We start from the raw sequence: 22,099 nt of genomic DNA on the forward strand, positions 1-22,099 counted from the left end.
ACTTGGAAGAAAGGGGAACCCAAGGAAACCCATCAAAACCCTTCCAAAATTATGTGGGATTTTTTTCATGTATTTTTTTCTCCTCTTTTGTCTTAAAATTTTATAATATGTAAATATATTCTTATATAAGATTTAAATAAGTAGTGTAGAACTCATGCAAATTCCTCTTCCATCCCCATCTATCTGCCCCCAACCTCCCCCCTCGGTCCTTTGTGCTATCTTCATCATTATCCACTGTCTATAATATGGGCTGCACTTTTACAATCCTCTATTTATTTACAAAACCATAATAGCTTTTAATGTGAATTAGCTTATGGCTTAGCCTGTGTATATAAATAAGTGGGGTCATTCCGTATGTGTTGTACTGCAACTTGCTTTGTTCACCAAATATATCTCCATCCTAGGTAATAATAGATTGTTTCTAGTTGATTTGCTATTACAAATAAAGAAAATATGAATATCTAGCGGATATATCTTTGTACACACAAGCAAGTCTGTCAGGATAGATTTCTAGAAATGAAGTTGCTGAATAAAGACCATAAACACTTCAAATTTTGAAGGATACCTCTAGATAAACTTCTAACAAGGTTCCTCTGATTTATACTCCCATAAACAATCCATAAGAATGCCTGTTTCCTTATGTCTTTTTCAAACCTTTATATTATTCATATCTTCTTAAAGGGATAGGTGAAAATTTCCTGCGTGTAATTACTAGCTTTAAGAGGTTTATAACTTGCTGAATGTAGGTTGATGTTTTTCACCTCTGTTTTTATAGGGATAGAGTTAAAATGTTGATAAGTAGTGTGCACATTTTAGAGCACTTATGGAGAATTACATGTTTAAGTGCTCATTAAATTTCACTACTAATAACTGAAACTTGATGTTGTTTGTACGAGATACTGTGCTGAGAGCTCCAGTTACATATGGCATTTCATTCTTATAACCTGTATTAGTCATGTGTTGCTGGGCTACATATCATCCCACAATTTAGTGTCTTAAAACAACAAACATTTATTCTTTCCATTTCTGTAGGTCAGGATTTGGGAACCAGCTAAGCTTCTGGCTAGGATCTCTAAGACTAAGGCATCAGCTAGCGCTTCCTCATCTGAAGGCTTGAATAGGCCTGACAGGTCCTCACATGGCTATAGGCAAGAGATTTCAGTTCCTCCCAACCTAGGGTTTGGGTTTTCTCACAAAATGACAGCTGGCCTCCCTAGGGTAAAAGCAGAGAAGCCATAGTAGCCATAGTGCCTTTGTCTCTTTCATTTTATTCTTTTCACTAAAAGCAAGTCACTTAAGACCATACTCAAGGGGAAGGGAATTAAGTTCATCTTAAAGGGAAAACTATTAAAGAATTTGTAGATATATTTTCCAAACCACCACACATCCCTCTGCAGTGGTTGTTAAACTGTTGTTGTTGTTGTTGTTGCTATTGCTGTTGTTGTTGCTATAGTCAAAGCACTATGGTGATAAAAATAACTTCATACTTATTTAACTTTATCTCTGACCTCCTGCCCTTTCCCTCTATTCTGCTTGGGAGTAGCCACCTCAGTATCCATCCCAAGTATTAGTTCTTAGCCATTCATTCTTCTATTCATTCAATAAATGCTTACTGAATTTCTATCTTTGTGGAAGACATATTGTGGAACATAAAACAGACATGGTCCTTGATCACATGGAGTTTACAGTCTTGTGGAGGAGAGGAACTTCAATAAATCATTGTCACTTTGAGAAGTGTAGAAAAAGTACTGCTGAACCTATGATGCTGTTGTTCCCTACACATTCCCCAATGCCACTCTTATACTTCTAACCTAGAAAGATTGCCTGCTTTATTTTTGTATATACTCACTTTGCCATCAGAGTCTAATTTGAGTCCTACTTCAATAAAGCCTGTCCCCTTCTACCTTCACTAATATCATTTTTTCAGAACCGGTATCACAGTTTATGCTTAATTCTTTCATGGGCCCTCTCTCAGCTCCTTGAAGTGAAAGATTTAGGAGTTTCTTTAATTCTTTTCTCCTCACCCCTCATATCTAGTTCCAGAAAATCATGTCATGTCAACTTCTGCTACTACCTCTGCCACAAGTAAACTCCAAACCACCATTGTCTCTTACTCAGACTATCCAAATCAGCTTCTTTCTGGTCTCCTGTTTCCACAAAACAGCCATAGTAATAGTTATACAAGGTATCTGCAATCATGTAATTATCCTCCTTACACCCCTTGCTATTACAGCTTGAATACAATCCATGTCTTTGTTCTGATTTACAAAGTCCTTTCTGACGGTTCTAGCCCTTTCCTGTATCTCTAGCCAGGTTCTGCCACCTGAACCTCTTTCTGTCCTTTAAATATATGAAGCACTTTCTTTTAATTCCCCTAGTAATTTCCTCTGCCCTGAAGTATTCATCCAATCTTTGTATGATTAATTCCTTGTTATATAAATCTGTTTAAATTCTACTTCCTTACAGAGCCCTTCTCTGACCTTCTGTTTTGGTGATGTTTGGGGACGGGGGGGGGGGGGGGTGTTATTTTTTGCAGTACTGGGCTTTAAACTCAGGGCCTTCACACTGAGCCACATCCCCATGCCCTTTCTTGAGACAGGGTCTTGCTGAGTTGTCCAGATTGGGCTCAAACTTGTGATCCTACCTCAGCCTCCCAGAGTGCTGAGATTATAGGCATGCATCACCACACCCGGCTCCTCTAACTTTCTGATCTGAAGTAGCTGCCCAGTCACTTCTATCAGATCACCTTATTTTAATTTTCTTCTACTTCTTCCTGCCACTTGGTGTTTTTCTTACATAAAATTGTCTGAAATATAGGCACCTGAAGATTCTTGATTGTTCACTACTGGCATATAATAGGGCTTGATAAATATTTGTTGCATTAATGAATGAAAATGGTCTTAAGCCCCTGAACTTACCCCTCCTAAAGGGAAAGAAGGAAATGAGAACCTGAGTTCCTGAGTTACCAGTTTCCCCACTGGACTCCCTTGTCCAGACTGAGCTGCCACTCACCCCAGTGGTTCTAGTTAAGTTCTTTGCATAGTACTTACTACTGATTCTTTGTTTTTCTGTCACCTTCTATTAGGAATAAGCTCCGTGAGAGCAAAGCCTCATGGTCTGGTTTGCCACTGTCTCCTCGTTGCCTGGAGCCATGTCTGGCACAGAAAAGATGCCAAGCGTTTGTTGAGAGAGTGATAGGAAATCAGTTTCTACTTGGTGTGATGTCTGTCTGCTGCCTACTGCAGTGCTTGGCCTATAGCAAGTGCCCAGAAACTGGGATGGTTACTCTACAAGGCCACTCTTGTAATTGCTATTATTAGATCTGTGTTCTCATCCTAGATTTGGAATAGAAGGGCAGTTTGGAACTGAGAATCTTTGAAGAGTGTTTTAAGCCACACTGCGAGAATTGTTAGAATATGATCTTTGCGGCCCAAATTGAATGTTATGCAGGTTCTCCTAGCCCCCATTCAAGGGAGAAGTCCAGCTCTTTAAAATTCTACCCCTAAGTAGCAGAAAGGAAGCCACATTTTTATTCAGTTCCTATTGTAATACATTCATTGCATCAGTCAGTGAGTCAATGGGTATTTATTGAACCCTTCAGGGTACAAAGTAGTACTTTGGTTGAGCTATTGAGTCTGAAATATTAATCACATTATTAAACCAAAACAGAATCCCCAGGCAGTTGAAAGTGCTGTTCAAGTTGTCAGGATATAGTATATGTAGACTCTTATTTTGTGATGATGGGCTTTTACTTTATAAAATATGTTCCCACTTGGATAGGAACAAAAGTTCAGTTAAATAACTGAGGTGTTATATTTTACCAAAATGAAGTCTTGAAGTGGTCCTTGATCATTAGCTTTTTTCCTGTTCAATTGTTGAAGGATTGTATGGTAATTATTACATCTTTTGGGTAATTTAAGATTTTGGACCTTGTAGCTGCCAGGACTACGGTAAAGAATAATACTTGCCTTTCCCTCTCTGGCACTAATTCAAATTGGGCAGGGAAAGAAGGGATATTAATGCTACCTTCTGAGTCTCAGCTCTAGCCAAGGTACTGTAGCTCCTCTCCTTCTGTGAGCTGCTAGGGTACACTGACGTCATCAACCACAGAGTTTATGAAAGAAGCATATACTCTATAAAGTCTGTATTCATTGCTTGTTCCTTTTTCCCTTCCAGATTTTTCTGTTGACTTCTGCAGTAAACCACCTCAAAGCCAATGTTAAGTCAGCTGCAGACCTAATTAGCCTGCCTAACACTGTAGAGGGACTTCAGAAGGTAAGTATGGGCACTGAGATTAACCTACTCCTTAAATTCTAGCTTCTTACAAGTTTTCTTTGAAAGCCTGACATTTGAAATCAGCTGCCATGAGAGGGCAGTAATAGAGAATATCATTGTGTTCTAAAGAGTTCAGAGCATCTTTCTTTTGGTCTGGTTATTTGGGCCATTAATTTGCATCAGGTTACTTTAGCTATGCATTATGAGTTCATAGTTTTTTTTGTTTTTGTTTTTGTTTTTGAGACAGGGTCTTGCTGTGTAATTCAGGCTGGCCTTGAACTCACTATGTAGCCCTGGATGCCCTCAAATTTGCAGCAATCCCTCCCACCTCAGCCTTCCAAGTGCTGAGATTATAGGCATGCGCCACCATGCCCGGCAAGTTCACACTTTTTTATTTGCCTCTGTGAGTCCCAAAATTACTCTGTTGGAACTCTTATATTAGCATATATGGATTTGCTTTTCAACAATTTCCTTTTCAATTTGTCATTCACAGTGTCTTCAAAAAAGAACATAAATTATGTATGAGAATTGCTCTTAATTTCTTCTTTTAGGGTTAAGAAAAGATTGGGATGTTTTTGTTTTTTGTTTTTAAAAAACAATGATTTAAGGAAAATGTAAAAATGAAACATTTGAGTAACAGGTGTTGCAAGTGTATGAAGTAAAGGATACTTTCAAACACTCCTGCTAGGGAGTAAAAATTGGAAAAAATCTCTTTGGAAAACAATTTGTTATTCTTACAAGGTGAACACGCACATCCTGTAAGCAGCTCACTCACGGATGTCTACCTTAGACTCTGGAGCTTAGGCAAACAATCATTTGGAATTTCTGCTTAGTTGATTCCTAGGATTCAGGCCTAGAGCCAGAGGCAAAAACCAAGCAGATGGATAATATTTGGGAATCCTTAAAGCTGCATGAGGAGAGGGGATAAGAGTTGTAAGGGAAAAGGTGGTGTTGAAATGAACACAAGGAACATTCCTACAGCAGAAAGAAGGAATTCAGGAGTTAGAAAACCCCAAATACTGGACATTAAGTCTAGGATCCTTGATTTTTGAAAGTTAGCATGGCTGGGCATGATTGCCCTTGCCCATAATCCCAGTACTCAGGAGGCTGAGACAGGATCTCCACAAGTTCAAGGCCAGCCTGGGCTACATAATGAGTTCAAGGCCAGCCTGAATTACATACTAATTTTCTGAGACCCTGTCTCAGAAAAAAAAAGTTAGTGTGCGATGTTTGATTTGATTATATGCCAGGCTCCATCTATCTATAAACATAAGTTGTTTAGAGCAGTGAAACCACAAAACTAAAACTTCTTATTTTATAGTTACAGTATACATGTATACTCAGTATCTGTAGTTCACCTTGTGTCCAATATAATCATCTGCTTTCAACATAAAAAGAGGGGGGGAACAACTTTGACAAGGCCAGATTCTTGCCATTGTTCCCAAGCACCAATGAAAAAGAAGGTAGGCATCTGTAGCTAGCCATGGGGAGGCCTCTGTAGTTTTACAGAAGCAACTCTGCCAACCTTGTATTAGAAAAAGAAATTAATTTGTTCTTGCATTCATTAATTCAATAATCATTTGTGGAGCCTCCTGTAGTATGTACCAGGCACTTTGTAGTTGGGAATACTAGTGTCAGAGTATCATTCCAGACTTTCCAAGACTCAGTCAGCTGCTTCCTTTAAAAAAAAATTCCCAAACAAGAGCTTACTATCTTCATGCATCCTGATGGGTGCAGACATCCAGCCAGTGAGGATTCTCTAACAGTACATGTCTTTGAATGTAGCTTATGTAACAACAAAGCTTACATAGCATCCCAGCTTAGAGACTTCTACCCGGTATGTGGTCTCTGCAAATCTGTGCATTGATGATGCCACACACTGCTTTTATTACAGGGAGCTCAGTTTTAAAGTATTAAGCCATCCCAAACACCTAACTTTAAAGGATATCATGTAATTTCTTTTTAATTTTAGTTAAAAATGTTATCTCTTATTCTCTTAATTTCTTATATATCAGTGTAATAAAAAAATTACCACTATAAATTGTCATCAGGTCTTGAGAGCTTGTTTGGAGGTTCTAGCAGGGGAGCGCAGCTACTCATATACCCTTGACCAAGAAAATGGTCCTCCTCTATCGGGGGTGGTCATCCTCTTCGACCTAGCGCGCAGCTTTGGGTGGGATGCACATGGAGCAGTGAGGGAGGAAGGGGACACCCGCCTAGCCAGCCAAATCAGCTGAATCAACCCTGGTGACAGACGTCGCAGCCAGATCGCCCTCACATCCCATCAGGTCTTGATAAAGGCCAGAACCCACCAGGAGTACACTTTTGGGTACTCCCTTAAGGACAGGACTTTTAAAAAAAATGGCTTCTGAATCACATTCCCCATATACTTGGCCTCCTTGGGTCTAACGAAAGCAAAGTAAGTTACTCCCCATGTCTAGCCTTACACAGTAATTACTGGTGAGTCTACGGTAAAGGAAACACTGCCAAGTGGAATTTTTCCTTCTCTGTAATGCTGAATTTCTTAAAGCTAAAAATTATTGCCACCCATTTTTCCTCAAAAGTTGTCATTTGTTCCTGATCCGTGATAGTCTGCACTATTGACTCTGGCCATCTGCCTCCCCACACAGGTCTTGACACAAGTATTTTATAGGAGAACTTTGTTGTAGGTCCCACATTTATAACTAATATCTCTTCTTTAAGAACATTTGGTTTTCCTTTAGAGAACATGATTTTCCTTGAGGAAACATTCTTTAAATTGAGAATTTCGAGCCAGGGATTTAGCTCAGTGGTTCCAGTGCCTGCCTCGCAAGCAAAAGTTCCCAAGTTTGATCCCCGGTACCAAAAACAAAACAAAAAATAAAATAAAATAAACTGAGAATTGCTTGGTGTATGTGTGTATATTCAAAACTAGAGAGGGCTGGGGATTTAGGTCAGTGGTTCCGCCACCTGCCTCGCAAGCGCAAGGACCCGAGTTCAATCCCTGGTACCAAAAAAAATAAAACAAACACTAGAGAGAGAATGTTTCTTATTAATTATCTCACTATAAGTTATATGGCATTCATAGTTTGAAGATATTTGAAATAATTAAAAACACTGATCTACATTAGGTTAGTGCTTAATATAAATTAAAATAACAATATAACACTGATGACTTAAGTTGAAAAAACTGGCAATACCAGTATTAATGAGGGTATGGAATAATGAGAACTCTTACACTGCTGGCAGAACTCATACTACTGTAAAATGTACAGTATAACTATTTTAGAAGACAGTTGGGCAGTTTTTTAAACAGTTAAACATAGATCTGCCATATAATCTGCCATTTCCTCCTAGATATTGTGATGATGAGAAAGCATATGATGAAGGCAAATAAAGGCATAAGTCCATATAAAGACTTGTACAAGAATGTTTATAACAGTTTTACTTATAATCATAAATACTGAAAACAACCTAAATGTCCCTTAGGTGAATAAACATTGATATATCCATGCAATGGAATGAAGCATGCTAAGTAGCTACATTAATGAATCTCTCTTTATTTTGAGCAAAAGAAGCCATACTAAAAAAAAAATGCATACTCACTGGTTGCATTTATGTAAAGTTTTATAAAATATGACTGATCAGTAGTGACAAAGTATATCAGTGATTGCCTGGAGACAGGAAGAGAGGATTTATAGGTTTACTTGATCATGGTAATAGTTTCACAGATGTATTTATGTCAGAATAATCAAATTATACATTTTGAATGTGTGCAGCTTATTGCATGTCACATCTTCATAAAACTTTTTAAAAGGGGAAAAAAACTTGACATTCCTACATGTTTCTCCATTCAGAGTGTAGCTTCCATTGGCAATACTTTAAACAGCGTGCATCTTGCTGTGGAGACAATACAGAAAACTGTGGATGAACACAAAAAAACCATGGAATTACTGCAGAGTGAAATGGTAAGGAAGTCTGTAAATGCTACAGAAAGGCAACATGTTCCTGCTCACCCTTTTCTGTGTAAGAGTTATGATGCCAACTTTCCAGTGATCGTAACAGGACAAACTATGCACCTGTTTAAAAGATCTAATAAGTAATATGTACTGATTGTTCTGCAGTCTGTAAATTAAGCAGTTAAATTAGAATTGAAAGCAGAGTCTGGCAAATATGGTACTGGAGGAGATGATGATAAAACAGTTATTGAGGATGGAATGAGTTGAGTAGAACGGAAAATAGAAAAGAAGGAAAGAAAAGTGAATAATTGTCTCAATTATCTGGTGCTACCTAACAGACCACCTCAGAACAAGTTCTGATTTCTGACTATTCTGAGCATCAGAAACTTATGGAGGGCTCTTTTACTCCCAAGTGCTGAAAGGCCAAGGGAAGAGATGATCTGGAGGATACAAGGCCATACTGAATGTTCCTGCTCTGGCCAGGTTTCAATTGAATGCAGCCATATGTGTGATCTCAGCCTATAGCACATGAAATAGGAGAAACACCCCCACCCAGTTGGCACGTTCAATCCACAGAATCATGTGAAATAATTAACTATTATTTTAAGCCTTAAAGTTTACAAACAATTTGCTATGCAGTGACAGACAGCTAAGACAGAAGCAAAACCTTGAAGTCCCCAGGAATTATTTTCAGATGTCTCTGGATCTCCCGTTACTCCAGATGTAAGCTGTCCACAGTCATTCAGAGACCTTAATTAATCAATGGGTAACAGCTTTCTGAAAGTTTCATGTAGAGTGAAAAAGGATGGCACAGTCCTTGCTGTCTTTCTGGAAAGATGAGTTACAAGTCCATGAAATCAGTACTATTCGAGGCACATAAAAGTTCCCTAGCCTGTTGATTAATTTCTAGATCTGCCCCTCATGTTCTCGCAGAGTTATAACTTTAAACTGGGAAGTTTGTACCAAGGATAACTGAGCTCTGTAAGAGAGCTCTAGGATGGAGGAATTTTCATTTTCTTCAGAACCATTGCTCCTGTTACTTAGTAGAGGCTCACTTGTAGGGAAAAGCATTGATCTAAGTGTCCAGACACCTGGTTTCTGGTTCAATCTGCCACTGTGTAACTTCATGACCCATAATAATAAAGACCCCTATGGATCAGCAATTCTTTCATCTTACCTATGTTCTCAAGTAATGAACCATTTTTTGAAATGCCTTTTCCCAACTGAAAAATCCCTGCTTTCCAGAATCATGGGTTTTTCCTCCTTTTCTCTTTAATATTGCTTTTGTTTCTTATAAAAGCAGGTTTGGTAAATGTTTAGGATTTCACATTACAAGGAAAACAATTTGTTTTTACCAATTACATTCTATTGCAATTAAATGTACCTCTTTTAAACGTCCATGACTGCCAACAGAAAACCAAATACTGACATACTTTATACTAAATTATAAAGACAGTGAAAGATTAAGACAGGCAGGTTTTCCAACTAATGCAGAAAAATATATAGAGTATAAGCATGTTAATACTTCCATCTCTACAAAGAGAGACTAGAGTAGTAGAGCGGGAATGGGAAAGGAAGGATAACCCTCCAGCACAGATCTTGGCATGTGCTGTAAGGGAAGCACTAGAATATGCATGATTGTTGGTTGTGTTCAATACCTGATGCCAGTGGTTTCATGACTGGTTGCTCTTATGATGTTGAAACTCTGTTGGACTAGTAAAAATGATGGCACCATCCCAGGTTCAGACTGAGTTGGTCATAGGAACATTCTAGTGATTCTTCAGTTTCTCTGAGAGTACAGGTAATAGGGGAAAAGAGAAATGTTTCTTTTGAGTTCATTCCATTATGAGAAGCAGACTAGGAGGTTCTCAGTTCCCTGGGATAATCTGAGCATTACTGGTCCTCTCTCCTTCAGGCTGGTCATCCCCAAAAGTTTGTGGTGCCCCCAAGGCCTAGCACAAGACTGGTCACACTATAGGTGCATAGGGCACTTGAAGTTAAATCTATGGATGCAGTGCACTAGACCTAGTAATTACTTGCTCCCTGCACTAACCTCCATCCATTTTAACAGAATCAGCACTTCTTGAAGGAGACCAATGGAAGCAACCAGATCATTCCAACACCTTCAGCTACATCAGAACTTGACAATAAAACCCACAGTGAGAATTTTAAACAGGTACTTTGTGTCTTTATGTATTATATAGTACATACAATGGGCTATGAAGGCCACCTGAGGAGTTTGGGCTTAATGCTATGGTGTCTCAATGTGTGCTCATCTATCTGTTTGCTTGCCTGAAAGCTTAGCACAGAGAGATGTGTATAGGTATCTTGGGGATCCAAAAAGCCACGCTGTCTCTTCTTCGACACTCTGCTTTTTCCCCTGCATGACAGTCAGTGGAGTAAATTCCTTTTCACATCTTGAAAGACAGAATGACTAGATAATCCTGAAACTATGAAAAATAGCAGTCTGGGCAAGTCAAAGATGGATGGGTAGCAGGTTGTTCCAGAGTGATGGCTATTTTTAACCACAGTAATTTTAAGAATGTTAAGAGACATATCCTTAAAAACTGGGATTTTTTAAAGTCTAAAGACAAAAGACAAGAGAAGAGAAAAAAAGGATAATGAGTTCAAAATCACATTAAAGAAAATAAAGGAATCTTCACTAAGAAGAATTTCTGTCCTGAGTTTAATGCCCTTTAAACCCAATAGTCATCATTCCTTTTTAAGTAGCAATCAGTACTAGAGGATGTCAATAAAAATAATTGAAGCTTGTACTAAATAATGCACTACTTGTTATAGTTTTGTTACATAAGCTAATTCAGTAATTGGTATTGTTCCTAAGGTAGTTTTGTTCTGACAAATTAGGTTAATGGGACTTTCCATTAATAACCCAGCAGGCTTTCCTGCCAGCGAGTGAGGAAAACACTGGGTAATCGATTCCCAAACTCTTCACTTTTTTTGGACCAGAGAGAGAATTATGTAGGTAGTCCTCTTCCCTCTTTTCCCTTCTATCTGTCTGAGGTCAAACAACTCCAGAGGGGGTAAACTGGGAACAATTTAAAGTGTGAGGGACAAAGCAGAGACAGACAATTGATGATCACAACCAGGAAAAGGAGTTTGCTTCAGTAACTTGACACAGTTCGGTGCTACTTGCCTGCTTGCCTAATATGCATCTTTAGCTGGATTCTACAACTTGCTTTATTTCCACTCTAGGATATCCTGTACCTTCATAACTCTTTAGAGGAGGTAAATGGTGCCCTAATGGTGTACCAAAGACAGAATGATCTTAAACTTAAGGAAATGAATGAAACACTCAGTAATGTTACCCAAAGAGTCAACCTGATAGAAAGTGATATGGTTGCTCTGAACAAGATAAAAAAGAGAGCAAACCTGACCTCCAGCATGGTAAGCTTTTCAGATTTTTTTGTGACATGATCTGTGTTGCACTGTGTTTGTCTGTCCTTAGGTGACATTCCACCACCTTTTTTTTTTTTTTTTTTTTGGTACCGGGGATCGAACTCAGGTCTTTGTGCTTGCACAGCAGGCGGTGAAACCACTGAGCTAATCCCCAGCCCACCACCACCACCTTTTGAGAATAGTCTTCTGGCATATTTGAGAGGATACACATTTGTGTTATGCTTAATCCATGTCTCCTTTAATCTTTATATTAGTTCTGTGATGTGAATAGCATAAGCAGTGCCAATCCAGATTTAGAAAGGGAGATATTGAGGGGTCAATATGCTTGCCAAGGCCTCACCCCAAGTGGTTGGCAGAGATGACAGGTCTGTTGTGCTGCAGTGGTCCATCTGGTGAGGAGGCTCTGGCACATATTTCCAAAGGAGCATTTTGATATTTTCTTTCTCAAAGTATTAGAAGTGGGAGCAATGACAGTGACCATTACAAAAAAAATCTTTTGCCATTTCTTTAAGCCTGAACTTGGCTTTCAGATTTACCCTACTTCTATCTGCAAATTAAGAGGAGCTCTTTGTATATAATGTCAGGAAATTTTTAAGCCAGATCAGGTCAGACCAGATCAATTTACAATGTCATTGAGTCCAACCATCATTTTACTTATAAGGAATCTAAATGACCTAATAAGTGGCCAACTCTGCAGTTTACTAGTTTTCATGTTCTTGTGAATAAAATGTCTTTTTTTAAAGTACTTTCATATATACATTATAGTGGGATCCCTGTAGATTATTTTTAATAGTTCTAAGCCTCACCTTAAAGATTTCATACACAGACATAGGGATTTATTTTTTTAAAAAGTAGAAACCAAATACAAAAGATTGTACTATAAATTCAAGTAACCACCAAAGCTTGACACAAACCCAAAAGGAGAGTCAAACTCTGGCACATGGCAAGGAATATTTGAACTGGCTCTGCCATGGAGGAGCCCTGGCAAGTTGCCTAGACATGGCTTTGAGTGGTGGGGTAGGAAAACCTGTTCCCCTCCCTTTCCCCCTCCTGATTTATAATAGTGTGTCATTTACTACAAAGGTGGAAAGATTAAAGGAGCTCTATTTTTAAAAGGCCTTTTGTGCTGCGCAAGCGCAAGCACCCGAGTTCGATCCCCAGTACCAAAAAAAAAAAAAAAAAAAAAACAAGGTCCACAAATACCAAGCCAGTGGGCATAACCACTCCTTTCTGGTTTACTTGGAACAGCCTTATGGGCCAGGGATTTAGCTCAGTGGTTCCGCTGTCTGCTTTGCGAGCACAAGGACCCAAGTTCGATCCCCGGTACTAAAAAAAAAAAAAAAAAAGGCCTTTTGGACTCAGCTAAGCTGATAGGAGCTGGGAACCTTGAATGATTTGAGGAACATTATGCCTTGAAAGTTTTCAAGGCTTATTGTGAAAACTTACCACCTCTAAACTCTCCTTATTGGCCCTGTCCTCCCTGTTTTATTTTTCTCCAGGGAGAAAAATATCCATGTGTCCTATTGTTATTTCTGACATCATCATGCCCAGCCTGGATCTGGATAGTTTTATTGCCTTTTATACTTAAAAGTTTTAAAGTTTCTTACTGAAACTACCAGAGGCACCAGTTTCCATTTTCTATCTCTGTGGCCTTCCTCCTCCTTTTTTCCCATTCTCCTAGTACTCTGTCATCTCTGTTGAAAATGGTCTGAGACCCTTTAAATAAGCTTGACCAGCCAAGTGTGGTGGTGCACACCTGTAATTGCAGTACTCATGAGGCTGAGGCTGATGGATCCCTGCAAGTTCAAGGCCAGCCTGGGCTATGTAGTGAGTTCAGGGTCAGCCTGAACTACATAGTGAGACCCTGTCTCCAAAAAACCTTGACCAGCTTGTTTTAATGTACTTGTTTTAAAGTCAACCAACTTTTAATTGTCTTTAATTTTTCCCTCTTGTTCTTTTTGCCCTCTAAGATGGGTGATAGAGCTGCCACTCTGAAAGGAGAATCTTTGGATCAAGTAACCAACAGAACTAATATCATAAAAACCCAAATTATAAAGGTAAATAACAGGTGGCTTACCCAAAAGTAAAAGTCAATTTATCAATCATAAGTCAAAAAAAAATCATAAGTCTGATAAGTGCTACAAAGGAAAAGCATAGGGTATGATGTGAGGGTTAACAGAAGTCAGGGAGGCTTCCTTCAGAAAATGACTTTTAAACTAAGATACTTATCTGTACTAATGATGGGATAGATGCATAGATAATCTAAAAATGGTGTCCAACCTCAAAATCATTTCCTGTGTTTAGATTGCAGTCTTTTTTTTTTTTTTTTTTGTACCAGGGATTGAACTCGGGACCTTGCACTTGCAAGGCAGGTGGCAGAACCACTGAGCTAAATCCCCAGCCCTAGATTGCAGGCTTAATACATTCCTAGTCCATTTAAATTTTAGTCAGTTCCCTTCACCTCGGATCTACCCAGACATATTGTCAATATAGAATAAGCAACCTGTGATATGCTTTGATATACCAGGAAAGAAAGTTTGATTGCACCATTCTCTGATTGGAGTACCACTTAATATTCTAAGTCCTGGGCTAAGATAAAGGACAAGCCAGGAAGATTGTGACTGAGTGACTGAAATGTTATCTGATAATGCGCATTGCATTTGAGAAATGCAGAGGAAATGAACTTAGACTAGAGCCACAGAACAGGCAGTTTTTGATGTAATTCTTTCTATCGTTATTTTTTTCATACTTGGCAACTTTGTATTTATTGTCCTGATAAAGTCATATATATTTAAGGTTTTAGTGCATCATAAGCTGAACTTTTGAGTTTTCTAACTACTGAAAGTTTTTGTAAATATCACTTAGAGAATGACAAGAAATAAATCTTGAGCACAAAAAAGGAACAGATAGTATTAGAAAAATAGTGATTTCAGGAGTAGTTCACGTTTTAACAGTAAATATCAGAACACAATACCAGTGTACATATTTGGCTAAATTTCTTGGCTTTACTTTCAAGCCTTGTATGTTTTTAACTGTCATCTTGATCTATCAGTCCCTTTGTCCTACAAGATAGTTTCTCCTTACCATTAATTTCTCAAGGGTTTAGTACCTAGTTTTCATTACTTATATCCATATTAGAGCTTCCTAAATAAACCGAGTGACCTACTATACAATAACTATTAGAGTAGGAATAAAGGTAGGAGGGAAACAAACACATATTGAATAAAAGAAATGTGAGATGAGCTCCTGTTCTAATAAATATAGGATTGGGCCTTTTCATAGCAGTGTGAGCAGTTATAGACTAGCCTCAGAAAAACCAGACATCTCTCTTTTTACCTAAATGTATTTTTATGTGCTACTCTGGATCATCCGAGGACTAAGGCAGAGTCTAGGAGGGAAACTTTTTAAAAAAGATATAAGGAAGTAAGACTTTGAATTAGAAATATCACTGTTTCTTTGTGTTAATGATACTTGCTACACCAGTTGAATCATCACCATAGGGGACAGGGAGGATTGGGGGACTATTTGTGGTTTGTTTGGGTTCTGCTGCTTTTTTTTTTCAGGTGGTAAAAGCATACAGCTCTGCCTTAGGGGATCCAGTCACAAGGTGATGTGAGAGATTCAGGACAGTTATTTAGTTCGTGTGAAACAGCTCCTAGAAAACAATATCCTCCTCATTTAGGAAATGGGTATCTCACAGACACTTGAGCAAGGGTACTATTTCCTATACTGCTGACCATGCATGCCTCCCCCATCAGCCAAATGTTCACAGTGAATCTGATCATCTGGAGCATAATGTTCCCTAAAGGGTCCAGCTAGACACTCATCAACACTGAGCACCAAAGGTATCCCTAGTATTTGCTGATTCATTCCTTCATTGCCTTTAGAAGAAACCTCCTGAAAGTCAAGTACTATATGCTAAATAGGCCCTAAGAACACAGTGGAGATTGAGGTAAGTCTTACTTTACCTTAAACCTTCTTTGATCTTTGTTTTGGGCAGAAAGAAGATAGTTCAAATTCTCAGGTATCCAAGCTACGAGAGAAGCTGCAGCTGATCAGTGCTCTCACAAACAAACCTGAGAGCAACAGGCCTCCTGAGACTGCAGATGAAGGTGAGCACTGGGCTGGCTTCTGAATATTTCACGCAGGCTTGGGCAGCTTGCCTCCCACACAGGGAGCGGGGAAGGTGTTCCAGCAGCACTGATCGAACCAAGTGAATGATGCCTGAGTGCACCGAGATGAAGCTGATGCCCTTTGCTTTCATTTAGAAAAAGCCCATTTTGTACATGATTTGTACTCTAGTCTATTAAGGGAAGAATGGGTAATGTTTAGCTGGAAATAGACTTCTCCATGCTGTCTGCATCCAATTATAAAGCAAAAACGTTACTGTCATAGTGTATATTAAACTAGTTTTAAATGTCATTTATGGGAGTCTTTTCATTTCTGTAAGTGCATAAAATGTACTTAAAAATAAATATTAGTCCTCTAATATTAGTCCCTAAAATAATGTTATTATATTAACATATAATTATGGGCTTATTGGGGTGGAAGGGTACTTGGCTCCAGGTAAGGGTTATAACTAATCAATATTAGCAGATGCATTAACTTAGATTGATTTAGGCCTTGTGAGGACATAACAAAAGCATTCAACTGTGCTGACCTTGACCCCTCCTTCTAGAAGTATTTTTCAATTTTGGAAAAACAATACAGCTACCTTGAATTCTCTTGGGTAGGAAAGAGAACTATAGTGGGAGATCTTGTTCTAACACAATGCTATACAGTCTTACAGCAGCACTGTTCTAGCATCAGCTTGTCTGGTAGCACATTATCTCAGACCAGATCTACTGCACATCTCACAGGATGTCCAAAGATCTTTCAAATTCAAGTATTATGTTGTCACTTGGTAGTTTAAACTATTACCATCTAAATGTATACAATACTAACTTGTACTACATCTTGAGTCTCCCTAATCCAAAATATTAGGATGGAAAGTATGTTAGATTTCAGATTTTTTCTAATTTTGGAATATATTCACATACATAATGAGATGTCTTAGGGATGGTACTAAAGTCTAAACATGAAATTGATTTATATTTTATATATACCTTATATACATAGCCTGATGATGATTTTATATAGTATATAGTGTACCTTCATTTTGACTACAACCCATCACATGAGGTTATGTGTGAAATTTTCCATTTATGTCATGTTGGTACTCAAAAAGTTTAGATTTTGGAGGATTTCAGATTTCAAATTTTTTAATTAGAGGTGCTAATCTTATACAACATACTCTAATGGGATTGCCTCTTCAAACGTGAATGTAATATTGATTCATTTTCACTTACCCAAAAACATATATATCTTAATCCAAGACTTTAATTTTATGTATAACCTTACTACTTAATTCTCAACAGTTTCTCTTAAATTAGGTACATATGCAATTGCCCTAGAAGATAACCTTTAATACTAGCTTAATTTGGTGTTAGATTTTATTATACTAAAAGTATATGTGTTTTGTTACAGAGCAAGTTCAGAGTTTCACATCAAAGCCATCACCATTGCCAAAATTTTCACAGTTTCTTGGAGACCAAATTGAGAAAGCTGCCCAACTAAGACCTATCTCCCTACCAGGAATTTCTAGCATTGAAGGTAAATTTGTATGCTGTGAGATAAAGGTGGGAATGTTCAAAATAATAACTTTTTAATGTTTTTAACTTATAAGAAGATTATATATAACATTTATTAAATACTTTCTCTGGATGCTTGATATGCATCATGTCCTGTTAACCATCCTGTGAATATACGTATTCATGTATTATACCCATTTAGCTGATAGGAAAATACCTAAGACCAAATAGCAAATAATTGGTTGAGCAGAATTCAGTCTGAGACTGGCTGTCACAAAAGCTTGCACTCTTAACCAGTGAACCATATTATCTCTATTATTGTTCTTTAGGCTCTTCATTCATTCATTGAGTGCCTCATTAGGCCACATGCAAAGCTATAACAATACAGTACAAGATATAGACTCAAATTCTTTCTCAAGGATATTACAGTGTAGTGTAGAAGGCATAAAGGCAAAAACAATATTGTGCTATTAGGAAAATAAAATAAAAATTGACCCTATTTTTCAAGTCCAAAAATGAGAGGCCCCTTTGCTGAAAATCAGCAAAATAAACATTAGTAGGAAGGATATGATTCACAGAAAAATGTTGCCTTGTTTCCAATAGTGTCATCTATTCATTGCAATGTTGAGACCTCCTAATTTTGCATTTGCTAACTGCCTGCCAAGAAAATCACCCATTCCTTCTACCTCTGGCTCTTCACTTTAGCCTAGATACTATTTTACCAGGAAACATTACCTTCCATGACTGGAGTAGGCTTCTCCTGTTTGCTGTTACATTTTGTGCTTGCCCCTATTTAGCACTTGGCAGTCTTGTAACTTCCTAGAGAGATAGAAAATTTAACTTCCATAGGTAAGGTTTATGTCCTGATCACTACCAGACTCTAGCACAGTGCCTGGTACACATGAATACTGTTAAATGAATGAATGAATTAACAACAGACTGCAATAATGGCTGAAGCATAAAACAGGCAAGATTTATATCACCATCTAAATGTGATTACTTTTTTTCCCTATCTCTGATTTTATTTTTTCCTTTCTGTTCTCTGGATAGGGGAGGGTATTGTGTTCAACACAAGTTTCCTCCTCCCACTTTCCATTATTACATCAAGAATTGATAAAAATGAGGAATGACTATTAGATTAAAGAATAGGAGTCAACATTTGTTCTTCAAATCTCACCATAGGCCTCAGGCACTTATGCAGTGACCTAAAGGAGCAATCATTTTTTTTTCCCCCCATTAATGTTATTGGTACATTTTAGGTATACAATACAGTTACATTCATCATTGGGATCTTGTACCATTACATGAGTCTCTTGGTTCTTATTTTTTTTTCCCCTTCCCTTGCCCTCCCTTCACCCCCTCCACCCTTCCCTATTTGCAAAGACCTTGTTTCCATTTTTTTGCTCTTCTCATATTTTTTCCTTTCCCTTTTTTCCCTTCCCCTACCCCTCCCAATTCCCCTGCTCTTTTAGACCTTTTCTTCCTGTTACACAATATCAGTTATACATTTATAAAATTATAATATTAAGATCTAGGAGACATTACCACAGATTTTACAGAATTTAAAAGGATATAGAAAGCATATTACAAAAATCTTTTTTGAAATAAATTTGACAACTTCTAAGAAGTAACTTAGAAGACAAATTAATGAAACTAACTCTGGAGGAAATATAAAATTTGAATAGCACCTATTAAAGAAAATATATTCCTAGCTTGAAAACCTAGCTATATGACAACAGCAGGCTCATCAACATTTTAACTGATAAATTATATCAAACAATTAAAGCAGAAAAAAGAAGGAACACTTCTCCCCTCATTTTAGGAACTCAACATTGTGCTAATCCTAAAACTGGATAAAGATAATAGAAGAAAAAAGTATGAACATAGATAGAAATTTGTTTAACAAAACAAACTATTAGAAGTCAGATCTGGCAGTATGTAGAAAGTGGTTTTATTATAGGGATGGCAGTGTTGGTTCAGCATTGGAAGATCCACCCCCAAAAGTCATCATTTTAACAGAGGAAAGGAGAAAGCCATATGATCCTGTCACTAGTTGGAGAAAGAGTATTGGACTAAATTCTACAGCTGTTCATGATAAAAGCTATCAGGAGACTAGAAATAGAACAGAAACTTCTCAACAAATTAAAGACATGTACTCCATATTTCCAACAAAAACTCCTTCTATGAATAGAGACGATACAATGCTTTCTCCCTAAAGTGGGGAACAAGGGCATATATGCCTACTCTTCATCTGTCCATTAGACTTTGAAACAGGTCTAAACCAAAATAGTCTGGCAATAAAATGACATAACTAGGATAGGATTGGCACGGCAGAAGCAAAATCTTTATATGTAGATGAAATGATCATCTACAGAGAAAATACTAAGAAATCTCTAGGAGCCCCTAGAACTTGTACTTGAATTTAGCAGGATTAGAAAACACAAGGTGTATATAAAAATTCAGGTCTGTGTATACTTGCTATAAATGAAGAACTGGATATTGAAATTTTAAAGTTATGTAGGAGTACAAAGGACCCAGAAAAGCCAAAAGCAAAAACAGTGTTGGAAGACATTTAGCACCCAATTTTAAGACTTCTTCTAAAGCTACAGTCGTCAAGGCAGTGTTGGTGTAAGGAAAGACATACAGATCATTTGAATAAAACAGAGAATCTAGAACTAGAACCACACATATATGGTCCACTGAGTTTTGAAAGATTATTTAACATTAGTATTTTATAGAATATAAACTCAATTCAAGAACCGAGGAAGAGATAGTGTCTTCGGCAAACGGCACTAGAACACCTGGTATCCGTATATAAAAAACTAACCTCAACCCTTTTTTTCCATACATGAAAATAACTTGAAGGGATCTATGAACCTAAATAAGAAAGCCTAAAAGTGTAAAACTTTAAGAAGAAATTATAAGGGAAAATATTTATGAATTCAGGGTAGGTAAGAACTACCTAGGATTCAAAAGCCATGATGTATAAAAGAAAAAAAATTGATGAGATTCCATCAAAATTTAGAACTTTAAATGACATCATTAAAATGAAAAGTAGTCCTTAAATAGACCATATTTACAATGCATATAACCTATGAGCAGAATATATAAAGAATTCTTAGGGCCGGGGATTTAGCTCAGCGGTTCTGCTGCCTGCTTTGCAAGCGGAAGGACCCGAGTTCGATCCCCGGTACCCAAAAAAAAAAAAAAAAAAAAAGAATTCTTAGAGCTCATTAATAGACAACCCAATTAAAATGTAGACATAAGAAGATGATAAATAGCCAGTATAGCACAAGGAATGGTGTGCAATTCTAGAACCAGAAAAATACTAATCAGTACAATACTAAGATTGAATTATACACTCATTAGGGAGATGAAGTCAAAAGTTTTAAAAGCCTTGTCATGACTTTTTCTTTTTGTTGGATTCCCTCCCTTTGCGTTTAATTTGTCACGCCCAATGGATTCATTCTGCTGGGTTTCCTGGGGTTGTGATCCTCATTGTCTTTTCCTAGGGTATTGTCTAAAATTTTTTGGAGTGCCGGTTTGGTATTCATGAAGTTCCTGAGGTGCTCTTTATCATGAAAGCATCTTATTTCTCCATCAATTTTGAAAGATAGTTTTGCAGGGTACATCAATCTGGGTTGGAGGCTGTTTTCCTTTAGGGCTTGAAATACATCCCTCCAAGCTCTTCTTGCCTTGAGGGTTTGCATTGAGAAGTCTGCTGTGATTCTGATGGGCTTTCCTTTGTATGTGATTTGTTTCTTTTCTCTCACTGCTTGTAGAATTTTATTCTTCTGTTGGATTTCTGGAATCCTAACTATTATATGCCTATGTGTAGATTTTTTTTGATTAAGGTTAGCTGGAGTCCTATATGCCTCACTTATCTGTATGTCAAGTTCTTTTTCCTTCCTTGGGAAGTTTTCTGCCATCACTTGTGTGAAGAGTTTTTTTATGTCATCTGCACTCTCTCCTCTTTCTTCACTGACTCCAATCAGTCTTGTTATTCTTCTTTGCATCATCTAGCAGCTGCTGGATTGATTTCTCACGTTCCCTTACAATTTTAAAGCAATTTTTCTTTTCCTCATTAATTGCAATCTTATCTTCTATATGTGAAATTCTATCCTCACATTGGTTCATTCTGCTGCGCAGACTTTCGATGGAGTTTTTAATCTCTTGGAAATCTGTTTGTATCTGTTTTATGGATTCCATTTGTTTCCTATGTTGGGATTCCATCATGTTCCTCAGATCCTCTATTTTTTTTATCTGTGTCCTCTCTAGATTTAGTAATCATGTCTTGCACCATGAGCAAAATCTTTGCTGTTATCTGAGTAATTATTTCTGATTTCATTTTTCCCAGATCCTCTTTTGTTGCCAGTTCAGAGAGTCCAGGTGGTTGAGTATCAGAGTGTTCCATCTCATTTCCCTTTGAGGTTGCTGTAGGTGATCTGGAAGTCTGTTTTTGAGGCTTGTTTATGTGTCTTCTCATTTCTGCGGGGGCGGGGGGGGGGGTTGCTTCTGGCGCCCACAAGGCTCAACTTCTGTGCCCTAGGAGCTTGGGATGGCAGCAGGGGAGCTTCCTTCCCGGTGCTGGGACCGGCTGAGCTTTGCTGCCCTAGGAGCCTGGGGTGGAGGCGGGGAGCTTCCTTCCAGGTGCTGGGATCGGCTCACCTTCTTGGGCCTAGGATCCTGGGATGGAGACAGGGGAGCTTCCTTCCGGGTGCTGGGACCGGCTGAGCTTCGCTGCCCTAGGAGCCTGGGGTGGAGGCGGGGGAGCTTCCTTCCGGGTGCTGGGACCAGCTCACCTAGAAGAATAGTAATTTAGACTGCCATTCTGTATCC

General features: G+C 38.0%; 1 protein-coding gene across 3 annotated transcripts in view; it reads left to right on the top strand.

Moving 5' to 3' along the window:
• Efcab14 (EF-hand calcium binding domain 14) overlaps window positions 1–22,099 on the top strand; it is a 42,230-nt gene that overhangs the window by 15,508 nt on the left and 4,623 nt on the right. For 2 of the 3 annotated variants that reach the window (XM_004872970.4, XM_004872971.4), the window contains exons 5-11: window positions 4,177–4,275; window positions 8,112–8,222; window positions 10,285–10,389; window positions 11,427–11,618; window positions 13,601–13,687; window positions 15,631–15,742; window positions 17,157–17,282. In XM_004872970.4, the coding sequence (XP_004873027.1) occupies window positions 4,177–4,275; window positions 8,112–8,222; window positions 10,285–10,389; window positions 11,427–11,618; window positions 13,601–13,687; window positions 15,631–15,742; window positions 17,157–17,282 (832 nt within the window). The remainder of the gene's footprint in view (window positions 1–4,176; window positions 4,276–8,111; window positions 8,223–10,284; window positions 10,390–11,426; window positions 11,619–13,600; window positions 13,688–15,630; window positions 15,743–17,156; window positions 17,283–22,099) is intronic. The other variant, XM_087214881.1, reaches the window with a different exon arrangement.

The sequence above is a fragment of the Heterocephalus glaber genome, unplaced genomic scaffold (genome assembly GCF_053883595.1).
Source record: "Heterocephalus glaber isolate CG9 unplaced genomic scaffold, H.glaber_assembly_v1.0 deba00001451, whole genome shotgun sequence".
In the NCBI taxonomy this organism is placed as follows: domain Eukaryota; kingdom Metazoa; phylum Chordata; class Mammalia; order Rodentia; family Bathyergidae; genus Heterocephalus; species Heterocephalus glaber.